This window comes from Hordeum vulgare, chromosome 3H (genome assembly GCF_904849725.1).
Source record: "Hordeum vulgare subsp. vulgare chromosome 3H, MorexV3_pseudomolecules_assembly, whole genome shotgun sequence".
NCBI lineage: Eukaryota > Viridiplantae > Streptophyta > Magnoliopsida > Poales > Poaceae > Hordeum > Hordeum vulgare.
This window is the reverse complement of record NC_058520.1, coordinates 211,417,450-211,440,735: the sequence shown is the minus strand read 5'-3', so window position 1 is coordinate 211,440,735 and position 23,286 is coordinate 211,417,450. Positions and strand designations below refer to the sequence as shown.

Here is a 23,286-nt window from a genome sequence, read left to right as displayed (position 1 = left end):
TCACTGTGTACTCATACGAGCCAAAGCTTGTCCTGAAAGCAGACTTTGGAAAGTCCTCTTCGCGAATGCGAATCTGATGATAACCCATCCATATATCAAGCTTCGAGAAGATCTTAGCCCCTTTCAATTGCTCAAACAACTCATTGATGTTGGGAAGTGGATACTTATTTTTATCGTCTTCTTATTCAATGGACGGTAATCGACACAGAGTCGTTCCGTGCCATCCTTCTTATTGACGAAAATAACTCCACAACCCCAAGGAGATGAGCTTCGTCTGATCAGACCCATACACTCTTGCTCATCAAGTTGTTTCTTCAGCTCCTTCAGCTCTTCTGGGCCCAGTTTGTATGGCCGCTTGCACACTGGCTCAGTACCCGGTTCAAGCTCAATTACGAACTCAACTGCTTGGTGCGGAGGCATTCCTGGCAGTTCTTCTGAAAAAACATCTTCATACTCGCAGACCACTAGGACTTGAGAAATTGGAGAGATCTCACCCTTCTCATTCAAGGAAAACAGACGGACCGTGTCATCACGCGTCGCGAAGATAATCATGTCCTCCGAAGAATGAGTTAGCTTCACTTATTTAGCTTCAGAATCAATAGAGCCTTGTTCATAGCCAACCAATCCATCCCAAGGATCAAATCAATATCAGAGTTGCCAAGGACAATAGGAGAAGCCAGAAAGGCATAATCACCCATCTTGACACAGACATCAGGAACAACCCAACGAGAACTCATGAGCATCCTCGGAGAAACAATATCTAAAGACTTAGGCAACTCTTCAAGATGCAAATCATGCATTGCCGCAAACGGATAAGATAAGAAAGAATGCGATGCACCAGAATCAAACAAAACCTTTGCAGGAATATCATTAACTGAGAGATTACCTATAATCACGTCTGTGGAGTTCTCTACTTCAGCTGCATTCACCATATTGACTCTCGCAGTCCTGGGGTTGAACTTCACCATAGCATTGCTTGGAGGCTTCCCTGGAGAAGGGGCGTAAGACGCAGCTGAGAGGTGCACTTGTTGGAGTAGTGACCCTTCTGCCCACACTTGTGACAAGTAACATCTGACAATGGACGGAACTGCAACTGAGGATTCCCTTGCTTCTGCTGCTGAAACCTGTGCTGGAAAGCTGGGTTGGGCGGGTGGGAAGAACCACGTCCACCTGATTGATTGAACTACTGAGTATGCCGAGGAGGAGGAGGAGACACCCAATATTTCTCCTGCTTCTGGACCACCTGAGTTGACGGCGATGAGATGGAATCTCTGAAATGCTTCCTTGAATTCTCCACCTTGAGCAAAGCTGCCTCGGCCCTAAGAGCCAAGTTATAGAACTTATCAAACTCATCGGGATCGTGCAAGGCAAGGGCTAGCTGCAAGTCCTCTCTCGGACCACCTCTGAACTGATAGATCTTGCTATTCTGATCTGGAATGTCCTGCAAGGCATATCGAGCCAACTCGTGGAACTCGACGTTGTACTTGTACAAAGTGGATCCTCCTTGCTTCAAGCGTCTGAACTTCTCACGCATCTCTTCCACAAAGCTAGACGGGATATAGTGAGACCTGAAATCTTTACAGAAATCGTCCCAACTGATCATTCTGCCTCCCCTGGAGTCCTTCAACTACTGCCACCAAACTGCTGCCTACCCCTTGAGCTGAAATGTTGCAAACTTGACGAAGTCCTCTGGACGGACATTGCTGCACTCAAAGTGTTTGATCATGTCCCGAATCCAGTCCTCAGCGTCGAACGGCTGGTCACAAGACGTCAGGACCTCGGCTGGTTCACCAGGAATTGATTCAGAGATGCAAACTGATGAGCACCATGGTTGAAATTGCCCTGCTGCTGATTGGTCCTCTCTTGCAACAGCTGAATTAACATCCGGGTGTTAGCATTTGTTGCAGCCATCACCGCTTCCCAAGCCTCTGTAGGAGGAGGCGGCGGAGGAGGAGGTGGTGGCGGAGCATCAGCACCCTCGCGACCCGGATTCTGGCGAGTTGGTGGAGCCATCCTGAAGACGGACAACACATTAGCCCAGAGAATAACATTCAAGGTAAAGTTGAATCAATAGGCAGAAATATCTGAACAAGAATATTTAGCAATTGCACTCAAACAAAATAGTAAGAATGCTTCCTCAAAGTGACTGTCGACGATATCTGATTAAAGACCACTTGCAAACCAAGTATGAGCTATAATTGCTCGGAACAAACGTATGACAGAGATTCCATCCGATATCTTCATGGATATGATCGCATGGGCTCGAATTTACAGTAGCCATCTTGTGCAAGGCAGTGCGCACGACTTACGAAGCGTCCCCGAGTCGTAGCAAGCTACAAGGACTCTTTAAGACACAACGAGAACCGCTGTAAGACGACCGTGAACAAACGTACCCACTGAATGTCGAATCCCAACCTCACATCATGCATCTGTAGGAAAATTGCCCTATAAGTCACTACGTGATATCCCACCTATGAATTCCCGAAATATCAGGTCATGCAATCTGGTCCACGAATACAAGGAGTAATATGTCAAACAACTCCTATACTAACCTGTCCAGTGTATCACATCCGTCAACACATAACAAGAATCTCGGACCTTCATCTAACACAGACCCTCGTAATCACAACGATACAAAGTGTGTCGATGCATCCGGAACTCTCTGCACCAGTACTGGGAAGCCGGACTCCTCTCGTCACTACTAGTATTGTAGCAATTACGAACATCCTCCGTCCTGAGATACTAAGAAATCTGAATGATAGCGATATGCTCAAGAATCCCCTGGAGCTCAACTCCTCGGAAGAAATCAAGTCAGACAGGAGGCACCAAGACAGAACTCCGTCACATCGACATCATATAGATTTCAAAATATCCGTGTGATCCTAAAAAAAGTTTGAGCAAGAAGAGGAGTAGAATTAAGATTTCCTAAGTCGTGAACCTCACCAGAGCATAGAAGAGGAGAAAAAAGAAACCTACTCTCCCATATAACTAAGACTCAAATCATTTTACTGGACTCGACTCGGCCAAGTTCGATCACACAAAGTCTCCTATGGTCGTAAGGCTCTGATTACCAACTTGTAACGACTAAGATGCGGCCCTTTCCCATTTTGGGGGCGAGGCCTCAAAATGGAAAGGGGCGCATCTAAATGTTTCGCAAGCGAGATAATCATAACATTACATAACTGAAAGAGTGACAAGTAGGGCATACACTTGTCATCTGATAAGAGTATAGCATATAGCTTACAGACACACATTATTCAGAGCGTACTTTAGTCCAGCTACGGACAACATGAAAACAAGTAAAAACTATGAAATCCCGCATGCTGGCCCCACGATCACGACCAAGGCCTTAGTCCTCCGGGTAATTCACGTACAGTCTGCCAGAGTCCTCATCGAACTCCCACTTCAGCTGGCTGTCATTGGGATCTCCTGCGTCAGGCGTACCTGTACCTGTTGGTGTTTGTAGTAATCTATGAGCCACGGGGACTGAGCAATCTAATGACACTGGTATCGAATCTAGCCAAGTTAATGGGTGAGGAAGGTTAAGTGTATGAGTTTGCAGCAACCTAAGCATATATGGTGGCTACCTTACGATGATCAGAGTAACATATGGTGGTCTACGCAAGGCGGTCGAAGACTAGGTTGATCATTAAGTGATCCAGCACACCTACTTACGTCAGACATAACCCCACCGTGTTCTCGATCAGAGAACGACCTTCGAAAGAGACAATCACGGTTACGCACACAGTTGGCAGTTTTTATTAGAGTTGCTTTAAGTTGTCTAAAACCGGATGTTAACAAAGTATCCATATTTGCCACATAACAGCGGGCACGGCTTTCTGACATATTAAACCCTGCAGGGGTGCTCCAACTAGTCCATCACAAATTTCCAGAGGCCGCAAAGTAATCCTCTATCACGAAACTCGTGATCTCGTCGGATTCCTTAGGGGAAAACCTCAACTTTGAGGAGACCCAAAGTTTCACCGAAATCCCAATGCGCAAGATATATCGCTAAGGTAAGATAAACCTAACAGGACCGCCCGACGTGTCGACGACCCCGATAAGAGCCGCGTATCTCAGTCTCAGGACACGACGGATGAGTCACACTACGGGTTAAACCAAACCTCGAGTTGCCCGCGCTGTCCCCCTAGTCTGCTCAGTTTGGACCAACACTCATGAGGAGCACGGGCCCGGGTTGTTGATTAACTCCTCGGGGTAGCTATTCCCTATGCATTTAATTATTAAGTGATTAGCAGATTAAAACCAAAGTTGGGTCCTGCCAGACCAACCTTAACACTACATGATTTATCAAGGGGGTCCCCCTAACAACCCCGAACATGTTAGGAGCGCTCAATTATGGTGTCAAACACCGGTAGCCGAAACTAAGGCGGCAACAACGGAACAAATCACCCGGCAAAAGGCTAGGCCTTCCGTTATTTACCAAGTATATAGGTGCATTAATGAAGTAACATTTAAACATAATGATATCAAAATACCCATGTTATCACATGGACCAGCTGTCACCTGCAACTAGCAAAGCTATTCATTAGAGGTTGAGCAAGCCTACTTAGCCAAACAATATTTGCTAGGACAGGGAAGTGTTTGGGGTTCATGGTAAAGATAGTTGGCATTTATATCATGTGGTAGGAAGCGAGCAAGTAACAAAGGAAACGTGATTCTAAGCATAACAAAGCTAGAAACGATGTCAAGGTCACGGTCATCTTGCCTGTGATTTCTTCAGCCTAGAACTGCTCTTGTTCTTCTTGCACGTACTCTCCAGAATCCATGTACTCGCTCTCCGTTCCCGATGCTACCCAAGATAAGATAACAGCCAATGAACACCCGCAAAACATAATGCAACAACCAATATGATGCATGTGTGAAGAAGTAAGCATGCATCACTATTCTAGCCACTCTCATATGAATTAGTTGAGTTAATTGAATTCTGGACAGAACCTCATATTAAGTTATCTTGACATGCATGAATATGGCATGAACATGTGCATCATGAGAAAACGATGCAAAAACATATAAAGAACATAATGAATGGAGTCACGGATCAACTAGAAACTACAAAACTACTTTCAAATGCCTACAAATCAAAACAGCCACAAACACAAACATATGGGAACTCACTGGTGTAACCAGGTTGCCACATGATCAAGTAACAAAATACAAGTGGAATGGTGCTTGGGATCACACCACACCAACAACCAATACCCACACAAGCTCTAAAACCACATAAGCATACAATCTGTTTTCAACAGCAACATAGCAGTTTGTCTACAAGATCTACAGTAGCTACAACCCTCTAAATAAATCAAACAAGGCATGAAACTGAAGCCATCCAAAAGCGCTACAACCTTGGACAAAAATCTAAGGCAAACGAATCATCCATGAGCAGATCTAAAGCCACTAACTTGGACAAAATATCACAGATTGTGACTTAGTGAAAATTACAGATTTTCACCAGCTGCTTATGCTCTGAAGCATCTTCGGAACTTCCAAAATGATATCTACAGGAGGTGTATAAGCATGAAATTTTATAGGGAGATAGACAAAAATAACAGCTAACAAACATTAGTTTGATGCATGGGCTAATTCGCAACACAGGAGCTAATTCACACCACACAACAGGGGAAGAAAATAACTCCAGATTCCCAAACTTAGTGAAATTGTTAGGGTTTCACAAATCTGACAGATTCAGCCAAGTGTCCATTTTGAAAGGGCACAATAGGTGCATACAAAAAACCTAAGAACAAAATGAAAGTCTCAAGCTGTAGAGGGTTCATCCACTACCACTCCATCAAGGACTAATCCACAAAGGATCAAACCACCACCTAATGTAAAGCACTAAACATGGCATCACATCAGAAAATAACAGTTTTATGAAGTTGCTCTAAAATGAAATCTAATTGTACCAATGGATTCCTGGGATGATTCTACCCCAAAACTCATATTCAAACATAGGTACTTGCATGAAACATCATTGCACAAGGCTAGCTCAAAAATACCACAAGGATTCCTATAAGCTACAAGTGGCTTATTGTCACATGTAGAAGCTACCATATTTGGTAATATGTACATATGTACACTTACCAGGAAAAGATTTAAACTAACTAGGCATAGCATAGAATCATCAACAAGCTTATCCTATCATGGGGGGGTGTTCATCCACACACACAAACACACACACGAGCACACACATGCCCAAGTATATATGTGCCCGCACATGCACATGTATATGTGGACTCACACCACACACACCTACATCTACACATGCATCCACACACAAGGAACTACTCACACACACACTCACATAGTAGAAACACCCATCACACTATATGTGGATATGCACACATACATGATTATACCTACTAGCTCAAGTGTATGTGCAAACACAAGCGCACATACACTCCACACATACATCTACAACACACAAACACATACTACAAACCCTAGTGCATCAGGAGAAAAAGAAAACAACAAGCAAAACCCCGGCAGTAAAGAAAACATAACAAAATAAAATCAAAAGGAAATAAAAATAAAAAGGGGGGACTTGGGATTCAAACCCACAACCTACTGGTTGCACCCCGAGCCACACCACCACTGCGCTAGTCGATCGGAGCTTAACAAAGAGCGGGGTGTTGCTCTTTTGAGCAGTCCCTTCTGCTCTACCTGGACACAGGTGACCGAAACAGAGGACAACACCAGCGGCTCTCCGGCGACGCTCCAGCGACCTAATCGACACGGCGACCCTTGTCGCTAGACGCGGGGTCCCTGGGGAACCCATTCCCCGACTCAGATCGGCAGGAGGGAGCCCGCAGCGACGGTTGGCCGGCACGGCTCTTCCGTGCCACGGCGATGAGAAGCTATGGCGCGTCTACGGGAGGAGGAAGTGGGGGGAGGAGATGACATGCTCACCCTGGAGTCAAACATAGTTGACGTAGGGGAGAAGAAGGGTTGGGGAAGCCTCCCGGAGCCGAAGCAGGACGACCACGCGTGGAGAAGAACGACGGCGATGCTCACGAGGACGTAGCCGTCGTCGTGGAGGATCTCCGGGGCACCTAGCGCCGGGAATGGAACGCGGGGAACCACCCCGAGCCCCTGGACATGCTCACAGACGCCGGGGATGACTCAGCGCAGACGTAGACGGCAGCGATCTCCTCTCTCTCTCTCTCTCTCTCGGGTCTGCTCTCTGTTCTATCTACAGAAACTTACCTGGAAGGGAGAGAGATGGACAAGGAGGAGGAGAGGGTGGCGGCGCTAGGGGGGAAACCCTAGGCACGGACGCCCACATGCTTATAAAGGGGAAGGAGAGGGAGGAATGATGCATGGCAGACCCATGTGCTCGCACGAGCAGAGGAGAGGGACGGCGGGAGGAAAAAGGTGGCAGGGAGGAGCCACTAAGGAGCGGGCCCTGGCTGCCGCGCTGGAAAGGAGGAAGAAGGCGCGCGCTATGGTCCTCTCTGCGACAGAAGGAGGCTGGCCAAGGAGGGAAAAGAGGGACCCAGCCCACTGGCTCTCTCTTGCGCGCGGCTAAGGCAGGGGATAAAAGGTTTTCATTTATTCTTTAATAAAACTGCAAACCAAAATACCTTAGAGGCAAACACAGGGATTTGAAAAAATAAAAATTAGATATGGCATGAGGGAATTATGCCCTATTTAACAAAAATATAAACCAGATTTTTAGGACAAAATAAAATACACTTAAAACAGGAAATTAATGTTGTTTTTGTTTAAAAACCCTCATAACACAAAGTCCAAAATAACAGTGAGAGCTACCCCCTCATCCACAAACAAATCCTCTAAAGTATTAACATTTCTAAAACAGGATCAAGCAAAGTTTAAAACACAAGTTAAGTAATTAATGGGGTAAGGGTTTTAGCATTGTTTTGAATTGCATAGTTTTGAAAGTACCACATACAACCCACACATTTATAATCACACTAGCACTCCCATGATGGATCAAACACTAGCAACACAAGAATGGGATTGCCATGAATGCAAATGAATGTCATGATGCAAGATGATGACATAAAATAATGCCACATGAAATGATAACCTCTATTTAACATCCATACATGATTCAACCAAGTCTCCACAAAATAGGGAAGGAGTACAAATATGGAAAGGGATACATCTGGGTTGTTACAATATCCTCCCACCACAAGCTCGTGAAGTACAGAGATCACGGGAAGTCGAGGAAAGGGGAGGACTTTAACCCGAGCCATGGGCCTATCGATCCAGAGCTGGTGATGATAGCTGGCAACGGGAGGTCCCATGGCTCGATTGCCATTGGAGACGGCCTTATACGTTGTCCTAGCACTCTTCGGTAGATAAAGGCACGCCAAACAAACTCATGTACTGAGATAACACCTCGTCCACGGCCAGTCGAGCTCGCCATCGAGCTTAGTTTAATGGACTCAACTATCTTTCCGCATTACGTTGTGTGTGTGTACCAATATGATTACAGTGCTAACAATGAGTTGTCTTGCAGGCTGCTATTCTGAAAGAGAGAGAGGCAACGCATGCGCTTTTGGCGGAGAAGGATAAGGAGATGAAGGAGTTGGAGCAGAGGATGGCTGCGTTGGTGGAGGCGGAGAGGGCACGGAATGATGCGTCTAACAGGGCCATGTACGAGCTCTTCGTGGTAAGTTTCTTCTTCATATTTGTCAAATCTTGCATTTTAAGGTTCGCTTCATTAATAACTAAAAAGTTTGACTTGTGAAACCAAATGTACATCCTGTGTGCGAGAAGATTGGCCACGTCCCTCCCACGATGCCAGTCATTAACATGGCGGGGGTCGTGAGTTTAATTTCAATGAAGTGATATTTTGAGTGTCATCATGCTAACGACACATTGAAAACAATGTTTGGTGCCGAATATCTCCCGAAACGCATCGCACGACCCTTCTACAGTGGAGCATTCTCCAAGGCAGCCTTCTCCAGGTGAAACAAGCCACAGCCCATGTGCTTCACCGCCGTGCTAACGAGAATGGTATGTTTTTTCTAGTGTTTTACTTAACAACCTCATAATGGTGTTTACTTACCTTACCTTAGCTCCAAAATGGTATATTTTACACAAGTTAGCTCTAGAATGACCTATATATACTTAGCTTAGTTTCCTCCTAAATGCTATACTTAGCTTAGTTAGGTCCAAAATGGCATAATATGCTAACCTAGCTCGAAGATGGCCTATTTTACCTAACTTAGCTATTAAATGGCATATAATTAGCTTAGTTAGCTCCAAAATGTCTTAATACGCATTGTTAGCTCATAAATGACTTATTTTTACCTAAGCACCTCCAAAATGACATATACTTATCTTAGTTTCCTCCTAGATGACGTAGTAAGCTAAATAAGCTTCCAAATGGCCTATTTAATAAAAAAATGACCTATACTTAGCTAAGTTCTCTCCTAATTGACATAATATGCTAACCTAGATCGAAGATGACCTATTTTACCTAACGTAGCTATTAAATGGCCTATAATTAGCTTAGTTAGCTCCAAAATGGCTTAATACACATAGTTAGCTCCTAACTGACATATTTTTACCTAAGTAGCTCCAAAATGACATATAGTTAGCTTAGTTTCCTCCTAGATGACGTAGTAAGCTAAATATGTTCCGGAATGGCCTATTTAATCAAAAACAACATATACTTAGCTAAGTTCTCTCCTAAATGACATAATATGCTTACGTAGCTCCAAGATGACATATTTTACCTAACCTAGCTATTAAATGGCCTATAATTATCTTAGTTAGGTCCAAAATGGCTTAATGAGCATAGTTAGCTACTAAATGACCTATTTTTTACCTAAATAGCTCTAAAATTACATCTAGTTAGCTTAGTTTCCTCCTAGATGACGTAGTAAGCTAAATTAGCTCCAAAATAGCCTATTTAATAAAAAAAGGACCTATACTTAGCTAAGTTCTCTCCTAAATGACATAATAAGCTTACTTAGCTACAAAATGACCTATTGTACCTAACTTAGCTATTAAATGGCTTATAATTAGCTTAGTTAGCTCAAAAAATGGCTTAATAAGCATAGTTAGCTCCTAAATGACATATTTTTACCTAAGTAGCTCTAAAATGACATATAGTTAGCTTTGTTTCCTCCTAGATAACGTAGTAAGCTAAATTAGCTCCAAAATGGTCTATTTAAACAAAAAATGACCTATACTTAGCTAAGTTCTCTCGTAAATGACACAATAAGCTAACCTAGATCCAACATGACCTATTGTACCTAACTTAGCTATTAAATTGCCTATAATTACCTTAGTTAGCTCCAAAATGGCTTAATAAGCATAGGTAGCTCCTAAATGACCTATGTTTACCTAAGTAGCTCTAAAATGACATATACTTAGCTTAGTTTCTTCCTAGATGACGTAGTAAGCTTAATTTGCTCCGAAATGGCCTATTTAATAAAAATGACATATACTTAGCTAAGTTCTCTTCTAAATAACATAATATGCTAACCTAGCTCGAAGATGACCTATTTTACCTAACTTAGCTATTAAATGGCCTATAATTAGCTTAGTTAGCTCCAAAATGGCTTAATACGCATTGTTAGCTCCTAAATGACCTATATTTACCTAAGTAGCTCCAAAATGACATACACTTAGCTTAGTTTCCTCCTAGATGACGTAGTAAGCTAAATTAGCTTCGAAATAGCCTATTTAATAAAAAAATGACCTATGCTTAGCTAAGTTCTCTCCTAAATGACATAATATGCTAACCTAGCTCGAAGATGACCTATTTTACCTAACTTAGCTATTAAATGGCCTATAATTAGCTTAGTTAGCTCCAAAATGGCTTAATACGCATAGTTAGCTCCTAAATGGCCTATTTTTACCTAAGTAGCTCCAAAATGACATATACTTAGCTTACTTTCCTCCTAGATGGCGTAGTAAGCTAAATTAGTTCTGAAATGGCCTATTTAATCAAAAATGACCTATACTTAGCTAAGTTCCCTCCTAAATGACATAATATGCTTACGTAGCTCCAAGATGACCTATTTTACCTAACTTAGTTATTAAATGGCCTATAATTAGCTTAGTTAGCTCCAAAATGGCTTAATAAGCATAGTTAGCTCCTAAATGACCTATTTTGACCTAAGTACCTCCAAAATGACATATATTTAGCTTAGTTTCCTCCTAGACGACGTAGTAAGCTTAATTAGCTCCGAAATGACCTATACTTCTCTTCTTCATCTAGTCTTCTTCTTCTAACTTTCTTATTTCACATTTTGCAGATTACATTCACTTCACGGAAGCATGGGTTGATGGAGTGCTTGGGTTACTTGTATTTTTTTGGATAATATGTATGGATGAAACTATTGTAATATATGGATATGAAACTTTGTATGGATGGATGAAACTAGTGTAATATATGGTTTGATACGGATGAAACTTGCATAATATGTATGTATATATGGATGTAATATATGGTTTGGCATGGATGAAACTATCATATATATATATATATATGTAAAATGTTTGGGGCACCTAGGTGCCTGGGCACCTTGTTCGGGTCCAACCCGCTAATGCATTTAATAGAAAACATAATGCATTAGTGTTTCCTAATACATTTGCATGCTTGGAGCATCTACAATTTATTTCCAAATTTATGTACCTGCTCTATTTGGAGGAGACTCCCACGCTTGTAAAATCAAAATTCATCATACACACACGTACATATTATTAGACGCGACACTGGTTATTACAATATACACTTGTACATGAAATTAGATCACGACACTAGTTGTTAGGTATTATACTTAATACAAATATATGCGTTGATGATATGCCTAACAAAAATATACATACACATGAAGTATTATACCTAATAAATACACACACACATACCTCGGGTGTTATACGTAATGAAAAATAAACATGTACCTAGGGCATTATATTAATGAATATAGACAAACCCATGGTGTTATGCCTAATGAAAAAATACACATACCGCAGGTGTTATACCTAATAAAAAAATACACATACCGCAGGTGTTATACCTACTAAAAATATTGACATATTGTTTGTACCTATTAAAAATACACATATAATTCTATCTATTAAAAATATACACATAGCATATGTATTATATTTATTGAACATATTAACATACCCAATGTACTATGCCAAATGAAAATATACACATATCCGAGTATTATACTTAGTTAAATATATACCTAAAGTAAATATGGACTAAATACTATCTTGTAGGTATCCAGCGAATGCATATATACCTAATTAAAATATACACACACTCAGGGCATTATATCTAACTAAAATATACATATACTAAAGATACCCATGTGTACGTGCTGGTACTTCAATAAAAGTACGCACGCATATAGTTACAAATAGTTTTCTCTAGTACTAACAAATATCACGTACCTTCCATACATGAAACATCAAACCTTAATTATTGATTATTTTCTCTTATTATGTCTCAACATGGAACGTTGCCATACATGGTATGCAGGGCCATTATTATGGCATTCAATTAGTGATTATGTCATATTTTTCCATTAATGGTTTCCAAAATAAATAATCCATTAACAAATATACCCGTTATGATAGTACGCATCTAAATGCAATCTAGTGGTCGAAAGACAAGGAGCATGGGCACCTAGGTGCCCCAAACGGTCTTTCTATTTTGGAATTATTGGATATAATAAAAAATAAAATAAAAAGGGGCATTTTGGAGCCTTTGCCTTCCGCCCACCGACGCAAAAGGTGCCCGAGCTGACGGCAAAGGTGCCCAAGCACACGGCAAAGGGCCCCCAAGCCTCGGCTGAAGTAGAATGGATGCCCCCTTTGCCATCAGCCATCTCCCAAGGCAGACGACAAAGGGCTCCCAGGGTAGACGACAAAGGGGGTAAAGGGAAAACGGCAAAGGACGCCATTAACACTTGACAGCCCTGTCTCGTGGATCTGCCGTCCATGGTCTTTGCCGTCCGCCCCGCACGAAAAAAATTCTTTGCCGTCCGCAGGCCCAATGCAGACGGCAAAGAACCCCTTTACCGGATTTTCCTTTGTCATCCAGATTGCCGTCTATAGACGGACGATAAAGGCCTTTGCCATCCGGGGTGCTCCCCTTTGCCGTCTGCCATGGCATACGGCAAAGTTTTTGATTCTTGTGGTGAATGGCCCAGATGAAAAGATTTATATACGGGAAGTCATATTGAGGGTTCCATAAAAGTTTGGGAATTGTTTGATAGAGTACCAGGAAGGTTCTAAAAGGTTTCGTTGGTTCCCCCATGGGGCCCAATCACCCAAGAAGGGTCCACATGGACCGAGGGGTGGGGCTACATCCCGCATGGGCTGGCTGCACCGCAAGGCACATGTCGTTCGAATCTAGAGAGAAGATCTTATCTCTAAATTTAAAGGGTTGAATCTAGAGATAAGATGTTATCTTCATATTTAAACGGTTTCATCCCATGTGGTCGTCCCTAGGAGGGTTGTGGATGCCCTCCCCTGCCCTCTAGCCGATATATAGATAGGGGAGGTGCATGGGGCAGCCAACCCCTCACCCTTGGCCATTGGCTCTCCCAACTCCTCCCACATTTCTCTGGTATGCGCTTGGCGATGCCTTGTTGGAATTTCACTGGCACCACCACCACCATGCCATCATGTTGGTTTAGATCTCATCTACCTATTATCCCTCTCATGCTAGATCAAAAAGGAGTACACGTCACCGAGCTGGACATGTGCTAAACTCGGAGGTCTCACATGTGTGGTGCTTGGATCAGATTGCATCCCGACGCGATATGAGTATGCCAACCACGATCTCTATATCTTTAACGCTTTTGGCCTATAATGGTATGTAGACACCTCTCCTTCTTGTTGCTAGCATCTCCGTAGAATAGATCTTGGGTGTTCCTAAGGAATTTTTTGCTTCCCATGAAATGTTCCCTAACAATACGTAACATTGTTGGGCCATGAAACGTGCATAGGCGGGCCTACCTAGGATGGTGTGGTGTGCTCTATGAAAGTGGGACACCTCGAAGGTGAGTCATTCCTTCGTGTAATTCTTCTTTCCGCCGAAGACAATTTTGACGGTGATCTCCCTGAGTGACTTCCCTTTCTTCCTAGGGATTACCCCGTGAATGTCCATGTTGCTCTTGCTTAGTCTGGACAGAGGGATGTCCATCGCATTCAGCGTGTCGATGTAGATGATGTTGAGCCTCCTTCCCCCGTCCATGAGGACTTTGCGCAATCGGATTCCATTGACATCTTTATCTACGACCAGCGCTTGCCGTGCGGGGGTCTCTACATGGGTTGGGTGATCCGAATGATCAAATGTAATAGGTGTCTTGGCCGAATCCAAATACTTGGTGGCAGTTGGAACCGCCATGTTCACCTCTCGATTGCTAACCTTCAATCGGCTCTTGATTTCGACGTCTGCAAAGATCATGAGGACCTTTTTCGATGTTCGGGTACTAGGAAGCATCATCCCCCTCTGTATCGTCATCGTTCTTTCCCTCGGAAGGCCCTCCTCTCATCTCCTTCTTGATCAGATGACAGTCCCAAGTGGCGTGCTTCAGGAAAATGGGGTTGCCATCTTCATCCCTCTTGGTGTGAATCTGGCAGGGCTGATCCAAGATGTCGACCTTGGGCTTGCCTTTCTTCTTGGCTACCAAATCCTTCTTCTTCTATTTCCCCTCACCTTTGCTTTGCCCGGGCATAGCTGCAGCTTCCATTTTATTGGCTGACTCGGCTTTTGGCTTCTTCTTTTTGCCCCGTCGCCCCCGACTCAGGGGCTTCGGACACACGGATTTTACCGCCACGGAAGTAGTCTTCTTCTTCGTCGTCGTACCGACTCGTGATTTCCATAGCCCAACTAAGGGACAGAACATCATCCCGGACAAACTTCAGTATGAGCTCGCAGTACGAAGGCCTGCCTTAAAGGCGCAAATGGTATGATGCTCTATTATGTTCTCCACACTATTATGTATGGTGGTCCAATGCTGAATATACACGCGGAAAGTTTTGTTGTTCCTCTGCACACAGTAATGCAGTTTAGTTAGTCCGCCTAGGTGTTTGTAAGTGCCCTCAAACATCTTGACGAACACTCAAGCCAGGTCACCCCAACTGTAAATACTGTTTGTGGCAGCTGATTCAGCCATGACCTTGCCGATCCTTCTAGCATGAGGGGTAAGTGCTTCATGGCGACACAATCATTGTCGCCACTACCGATTTGAACGGCCACTCGGTAATCCTTGAACTAATTCTCTGGCTTCGATTCGTCGTTGAACTTGCTTATCCCCGTTGCTAACCTGTAGTTGGGGATCATTTCATTTTCCGGAATGTCTATATTGAAACACTCGAGACCAGTAACACCGCGAGCATTCGGCCGCTCTCTACTGGCTCTGACTCTGTCGACCACACTTGGAGGATGATGTATCTGGCGTTGAGCGGTGGTGCTCGGAAATCTCTATCTCCGTAGCCCCTTCGCCCAGATGGACTACACCTCCGATCGTCCTTGGATGACCATCTGTCCCCGTTAGAGTGGCATCCGTAGGTGACATCCCTTAGAGAGGGCGACCGAAAGTGATGGTGGTGGTCGCATCTGGGGCCTCCATACTGCTCTCTCAGCAGAGGAGAGCGTCGGTGTCTTCCTGGTGCGACTAGGCTGTGAGCCGACTGGGCCTGTCCGTTCGGACGAACTTGTTATGTATGCGGTTGTGCGCGTGTGACACCATAGAGTTTTTCTCCAAGGCAGTCTTCGGGAGTGTCTGGGTTTGCCGAATGCCTTCCCCAGCTGCCAAATCAGACCGTTGAATGGAATGAGTGATCCTAGTGGTTGTTGCCAAATTTTGCAGCGGGGTGCACATCTCATGATAATTGCACGGGTGATCGCTCGGGGATAATCTCTTGTGATGTCGAGTGGAGCTGGGGTGCTCTCGGTCCGCTCCCTTGTTGAGTGACCTCTGCATCCGCTCGAGCGTCTCGCCCTCAGCCAGAGTGGCCTCACGCACGGCTTCCAAAGTCATCTCTTCCGGGGTAGTCCCGGTAATAGGGGTGAGAAGGGCAGGCTCATTCCTCTGCCTCAGTTCCTCGTGTTGCTCCTCAGAGACAGGATGGGGAACGTACACGTCGCCGGCGTTGTCGTCGTCGCCTGTTCATCTCGCCCACGGGAATTTCGCGCGAAGAACCCAGGAGGTGCTCCGTCTATTCCGGCCATCAGAATTTCTGCAGCTGGCTCGCTGCTCTCGCACTCGACTTCATTAAAGGAGTTGTCGCACGAAGACGGGAACAAGTTGAGGGTGGGCTCGTCGAAGTCGAGCGTGGCCACTTTCTTGACCGTGGTCTGAAGAGCACATCGTGCTTGATCCAACACTGGAGCCATGAGCATCACGAGCGCTTGCGACGGCGTACATCAGAATGAAGGTGCGCCGAGTGGCACGGGACCGACAGCTGCCGGAGAAGGACTGCGAACGTTGTTGCACAGAAATGCGTCGCGTCGCGGGCGGGCAGCACGTCCGTGTCCAGCGGAGCTTCCTGCAGCCACGTCGAATCGTCGGAGATGAAGCTGAGGGAACCGAACAGAATCTCTCCGTTGAGGGTCATCATGGTGACTCGAAAAACTCCACCTACACTGTAAATCGCTAGACGTGCAACCCCATGGTGGGCTCAAGTGTCACGGGAACGATCCCGACAATGAATACTAGGGGTACAAATGAGGGCGGAGCCTAGCTACGGCACAAGTGTCACCCGGATTTAGCGAGTTCGGGCCCCTCTGAAAGAGGTAAAGACCCTATGTCTCGTGCCCGGAGCCTTGTGTTTTCGCTGGGGGTGCCTGATTACAATGAATGCTGAACCCTTGTCACACAGCTCGGGGTTGCTTATATAGAGTTCGTGAGGACACGCCAAATGTCATTATAAAGACATTTAATGTGAGTAACTACATGCGTTACTAGAAACTGCAGCTCTATATATGGACGTTACTGGTAACACTAGTCTTGACTACACTTCATGTATGGTTTTAAGTCCCTGGTCGTTGAAGCTACCACGCCACGCTTGTCTCTGTCCAAGTGATGGTCTTTGGACGACTGATTAGAAGACATCCGAGTGACCCATGGATCCAAGTGGATCCGTTGTATGCTCCGAATGCATATGTAATCATGAGATTTTAATGGCCGTGTGGGTTCCTAGGTGATCCTGGATATCTAGTCCATGACCCTACACTAGTAGGTGACCCATCAATGGTAACTTTTAACTCAAAAAAGTCGTCGCAGCATATCGTTATGAGATCGAGTTTCGAAGATCTCATCGCAACGGATTTAATGATGAAAACGGTGTTTTAATTGAATTTTTTTATTTAAAAGATATAATATTTTAAAAACTGAAATGATGAAAAAATCCTGTTGACATCTTTAGTTTCGTCACTTTACATGCATGCGGTGAGATGATTCAATCTATAATTATGAAACGTGTGGTCATATGTTGCTCCACTATTGGGACCCAAAATTTACCTTTCAAGTCGAGGCAAAAAATAAATAAAGGAAAATTGCACGACGTAGGCCTCATCGCCAAAAAGGGTAAAGAAAAGAGGTCATGCATGATCACCGTTCAGAATTTCCATTCGGGCTCACAGGTGTCCTCTCAGCTTCTTGGTCGTGTACAATTGCGGGACTACGGTCCCCTTCCCCTCCTCCTTCTCCACAGCCCATGGCGTGCTGCCGGGCCGGGGAGATCACGAACAGGTCCGGTGCTTCGGGCGCCGCTTGCCGGTCCTTTACGTGCACGCCCACACCATCCATCTTCTCCATCTCGCTGTAATCCATCCCCTGAAGGATAGCCGGGATGCCGCCGGGGCTGTAGTGTACGCCCTTGCGCCCCATTTCCAGATCGAGCCCGCCGCTCATCGGAGAGAGCACGCCGCCGCCGCCGTACGGGTCGTCGTCCTCCGACACCCACGACCGGAAACGGTTGAGCGAGGGCGGCATCCGCGTAAAGAAGACCTCGGCGATGTTGGCGAGCGCGCCCCTGTTGTAGGGGTTCTCCTTTTTGTCGTACCTGTACCTGAAGTTCTCGTACGTGGTCTGGTTGGTGCTCATGAGGTAGAGGTGGAACACGGTGAGCCCGCCGACGAACCACACCGACACGAATGTGTAGACGATCAGCACGACGGACAGCACCTCGCCGCCCATGGATTTCAGCAGTGAGCCGCTGTACTCCTCCCTCTCGGCGGCGATGTTGAGCCACGACAGGGCGAAGACGTAAAAGCAGAGGAGCGTGGAGGTGGAGATGAAGAGGAAGAAGAAGCGGTAGTTCCGCTGCGACAAAAGGACACCAGAATCTATCAGCTCCAGTTGCTGGTGGCAAATTAAGAAGGATTCAGGATGCAGTGCAGTTATATGATTGAGATGACTGACCAGGCCGATGCACTGGCCGACCCAGGGACAGTGGTGGTCGAACTTCTGGACGCAGTTGTTGCAGATGGAGCAGTGGGACGTGCGGGGCGGGCGGTACAGCAGGCACGTGTCGCAGTACTTCACCTTGACCACGCATCCGTTGACGACCACGTCCTTGGAGCGGGGCAGACGGAGGTGGGGGCTCGCCGCGTTCACCCACTCCGTCGACGGCGTGGTCATGTCCACCACCTGTTGATCGTCGCCGCATTCGGGAGGGCGCGCGTTCCTCGGCACGATACCGGGGTCCCTGCTCGACGTCAGGAACAGGAATGCCAAATCCTACAACCATTTACAACAGGACAAGAACAAGCAGCTGTGATGTTATTTCCGGCTTGCTGAAGGCCTGAAGCTGAATTTTGTGAAGCTCACGTACCGCTAGACCGAGAACGACTGTGACAACGAGGACCGGCAAGCCAAGGACATTCTTCTGATCCGAAGTGCTGGAGTTCATCTTTGAGATGCACTGGCAGCATAGGCCGACCAAGGGGCCTGCGATTAGAAGTGTGGACAGGAAGAGGGAACCCGCGTCGGGACCGAAGATCAGGCGCCCGCCGCAGACAAATTTCTGAAATCGTTTTGGTGGGGTTAGTCTGGGCATAGCGGGATATCATAGCTAGTATCATATTCTTAGGAATAGTAAACATGCTGATGTGATAAGTTATTAAAGAGAAGACAGAAAGAGTTAGATTAACATAGGTATAGTAGATATCGTATCAGGTTAAATGCTATGTTAATACTATGTGTCATGTATGTTACAGTAATAAATGAGATCGTCTATGATACTAGTTTCTGATACTATGGTTTATGAATGTAGTATCGTACCATAGTATCATATGCATAATAACATTATATCAAACTTCTCACTATGGTTAGCTTTAAATTTAACGTCCGTTAATTGAATCTTGGAATCGAATGCATTATTATTATGCAAAAGTAGTAGGGAGTCTAATGGCTAACAGTTAACAGCTAACAGAATGTGTAGATGGATTATTATGATCATTTCTTGAGATTTTCATTTGCACCTTGTCCATATGTCAGCTGCTACCAAACTTTCTTATAAATAAAAATTTGACCAGAAAATGATGTACCGTGGAAACACTAAATTTTGTTTTGCTAAATAAAATTGAAGCACACAACACCTAAAGAGACAATTTTCCCAAGAAGCAAATGTGACATCTTAATTTCCGATTTTCACCAAAAAGTAGGAGTACTTGACAAGAGAGACATGAAGATGAACAGCAGCATGTACGTACATTGCTTCCTCTCCAAACTTGATACAGCCTCCTCCGGTTTGGCTCTTCTTCCATCCTGCTTCACTGCTTCTTCCTCCAAACGGCCCGATTTTGCCACCCTCTTTATTCCGAGATCAAGGCCCAGTTGCTCACAGGGTCCGGTTCAGCCCTGCGGCCACCGGAGCTGGCGCTGCCACACCACACGTGGCCGACGACGAGGCCTGCCGCCTGCTGGTCAGAGGTACAGCTACCTGTCGCTCTTCAGATTCCTCTGTCTTCTTTCTCTTGCTCTCCCAGCTCGTTATGGAGGGTTACAACTTACAACCTCCTTGAGCTCTCTGCCATGGCAATGCCCATCTCCGGCTTTTCCCTTTGGGTTTCTCTCTCTAGGCGAGGCGAGGGCGCCAGTTGTAGCTACGTGTGTATTGTTTTCCGTCGGAAATCAATCAAGGTTGGTCTCAACGACCTTCCTGCCCCAACGTGCCGGCCTGAACGACAGGGTGGATCGGCCGGCAGTCTATGCGTGCTGGCCCACCTGTCTGTCGGTGTACTAGGATATTCTTGGACTCATGTTCTATTATTCTCTTCGCCTAAACCAGGGCAATTATCAAGAGCTTCGAAATGATTCTATTTACTTGTTTTTTAAGGATTCAATTTCGGCCTGCAGAAAATTTGATGTGTAATCATATCTGTACCACACTTTTCCAAAATCAGGGCATCATATATTTGAAGTAGTTTCGCAGGATTTTTCAAATTCCTATAGAGCTTGTTGGATTTTATAATTGAAATTAGCAACAAAAATTGCTGAGAGTGAAACACTTTGTATAATACATCAAAATATTTTTTTGGCCGCTGACCTCATAGAAAATCATTATTTGTTTACAATTTTTCTTTTTGAACAAAACAGTAGGGGAGGTCTCTATTATAACTCTTTCTTCGTTATTATATGATGGAACACATGCAGGTGGATGTTACATAGTGGTGAACATCTAAGAAGTTCACCAATAGTCCAGCCACAATACATAGCCTCCTTCAGCCTAGGCTTAAACTTTTCAATGACTATGCTAAAATGTTCTTTAAAGCAACTAATGCGATAATCAAGATTATCCTGCTTGCGGTAAAATATGGTGCTATTTCTATGTTCTCATATGCTCCAACATCCAGTGATGAGGCATTCCATAATGCATGAGATCTCCATTCTCTCTTTGGCCTCAAGTAACATATCAATTGTATCCAAATCAGCATTTCATTCAAGCACTAGGCCAAACCAGAAACTTTGACTGAAGTTACATGATAAGAATAAATACATATAGTCCTCATTTGGCTCATCATCACATAATACACATGAGTTATTGTCCATATAGAATATCTTCCTGGTCAAGAGAATTTTCGTATTTAGCATGTCATGTATCAACCACAAGAAAAGGAATTTTTGTTTGTGCAGAAAACATGATTTCCAAATCCATTGGAAATGCTTAGGTGCAAATCGCGGGTTTCCTGATAATTTAGTGTATATTCTTTTGGTAGAATATTTGTTAATAGACCAGTAGTAGTTCGAACAGTCTTTATCATATGTATCTCAGATGCTAATCAAAAGCTCCTAAAGTTGCATAATTTGCTAAACAACAATGGATGACATGGGAAGATGGAACATGTCACAAAATTCCTTCGTGGCAAGTACATGTGCATTGGCAATGGGAATATCCTTATCTTTAGGAAATGAGAATAGTTGAGGATATATGTCACGTCCAAGATGCGGCCCTATCCTCAATTTGGCACGAAGGCCTCGGCAGGGATAGAAGCGCATCTCGTCGTGTCGCAAGAATGGATATCGTTACAAGTACATGTACTGAAAAGAAGAGATATATATATAGGATTGGCTTACACTCGCCACAAGCTACATCAGAGTCATATCAGTACATTACATATTCATCAAGAGTGAGAGCAGGGTCCGACTACGGACGAAAACAAACAGAAAAATAAGAACGACGTCCATCCTTGCTATCACAGGCTGCCGGCCTGGAACCCATCCTAGATCGATGAAGAAGAAGAAGAAGCAACTCCAAATAAACAATGAACGCGCTCGCGTCAAGTAACCTTTACCTGTACCTCCAACTGGTGTTGTAGTAATCTGTGAGCCACAGGGGACTCAGCAATCTCATTTCCAAAGGTATCAAGACTAGCAAAGCTTAATGGGTGAGGCATGGTTAAGTGGTGAGGTTGCAGCAGCGGGTAACCATATATTTGGTGGCTAAACTTACGAGTACAAGATATAAGAGGGGGAAGATCTACGCATAGCGGACGTGACTACTGATGATCAAATCAATGATCCTGAACACCTTCCTACTTCAGACATAATCCCACCGTGTCCTCGATCGGAGAAGGAACTCACGAAAGAGACAGTCACGGTTACGCACACAGTTGGCAAGTTTTAATTAAGTAAAACTTCAAGTTATCTAGAACCAGTGTTAAACAAAGTTTCCACGTTGCCACATAACCGTGGGCACGGATTTCCGAAAGATTTAACCATGCAAGGGTGCTCCAACTAGTCCATCACAAATTACCACAAGCCGCATAGAAATCCTCAATCACGAAGCTCGCGATCTCGTCGGATTCCCTAGTGGAAAACCTCAACTCTGAGATTACCCAAAGCATCAGCGGAATCCCGATGCACAAGATATCTCGTCAAAGGTAAAACTAATCCAGCAAGGCCGCTCGACGTGTCGACGATCCCGATAGGAGCCGCGTATCTCATTCATAGGACACGATGGATGGAATTAGCTACGAGTGCCAAACCTCGAGTTTCCTCACGGTGGCCCCGCAGGCAGACTGTTTGGGACCAACACCATCAGCACTGGCCCCTCCTGTTTATGTAAAATTACTCCTCGGATAGCGCTAACTCCCTATGCATTTCAGTATTATCAAACTATTATGTTGGGAAAATGTAAAACCAATGTTGGGCCTTGCCAGACCAGCTTTAATCTAAAACGAATTATCAAGGGGGTCCCCATAACAACCCCAATCGTGTGAGGAGCGCTCAATTATGGAACATAACACCGTTAGCCGAAACTAAGGGGGCAAAGGTGGAACAAAACACCAGGCTAGAAAGGCCGAGCCTTCCACCTTTTACCAAGTATATAGGTGCATTAAATTAAATAGCATTAACAGGGTGATGTGACAAGGAACCCATGTTTTCACATGGAAGCAACTGCTCCTGCAACTAGCAACGCTATCAACAGGGTTAAGCAAGCAGTAACATAGCCAATCAGTGGTTTGCTAGGTTGAACAGGTTGAAGGTTTTCATGACATTGTTGAGAGGCTGATATTTAACATGTGGTAGGCAACGAGACATAACGATAGCATCGAAATAACTAGCATGGCAATGATAGTCATGGTATCTAGGGAAATGGTCATCTTGCCTGAGATCCCGCTTGGAAGAAGAATGCCTCCGTGAAGCAGATGAACCGATGTAGTGGAACAGGTCCTCACAATCCGGCACGCTGCGGAACTCTATCGAGACGAAGCAAACCGGAAACACAAATCAACACACAGAATTCACCACACGATGCACAACACATATGATGCATGAGCAGCTATATACATGCAAGTCACGGCATGACAAA

The 23,286-nt window shown here is 44.7% G+C and overlaps 1 protein-coding gene across 1 annotated transcript; it reads right to left on the bottom strand.

The window, feature by feature from the left end:
- Positions 1-17,418: 17,418 nt before the first annotated feature.
- Positions 17,419-20,234, bottom strand: LOC123439810 (probable protein S-acyltransferase 1). The gene is made up of 4 exons (XM_045116475.1): positions 19,685-20,234; positions 18,805-18,996; positions 18,393-18,710; positions 17,419-18,293 (listed from the first exon to the last, which is right to left on the bottom strand). Exons 1-4 carry the CDS (start codon positions 19,736-19,738, stop codon positions 17,580-17,582), a joined length of 1,278 nt encoding a protein of 425 aa, XP_044972410.1. The 5' UTR covers positions 19,739-20,234; the 3' UTR covers positions 17,419-17,579.
- Between the last annotated feature and the right edge of the window lie 3,052 nt (positions 20,235-23,286).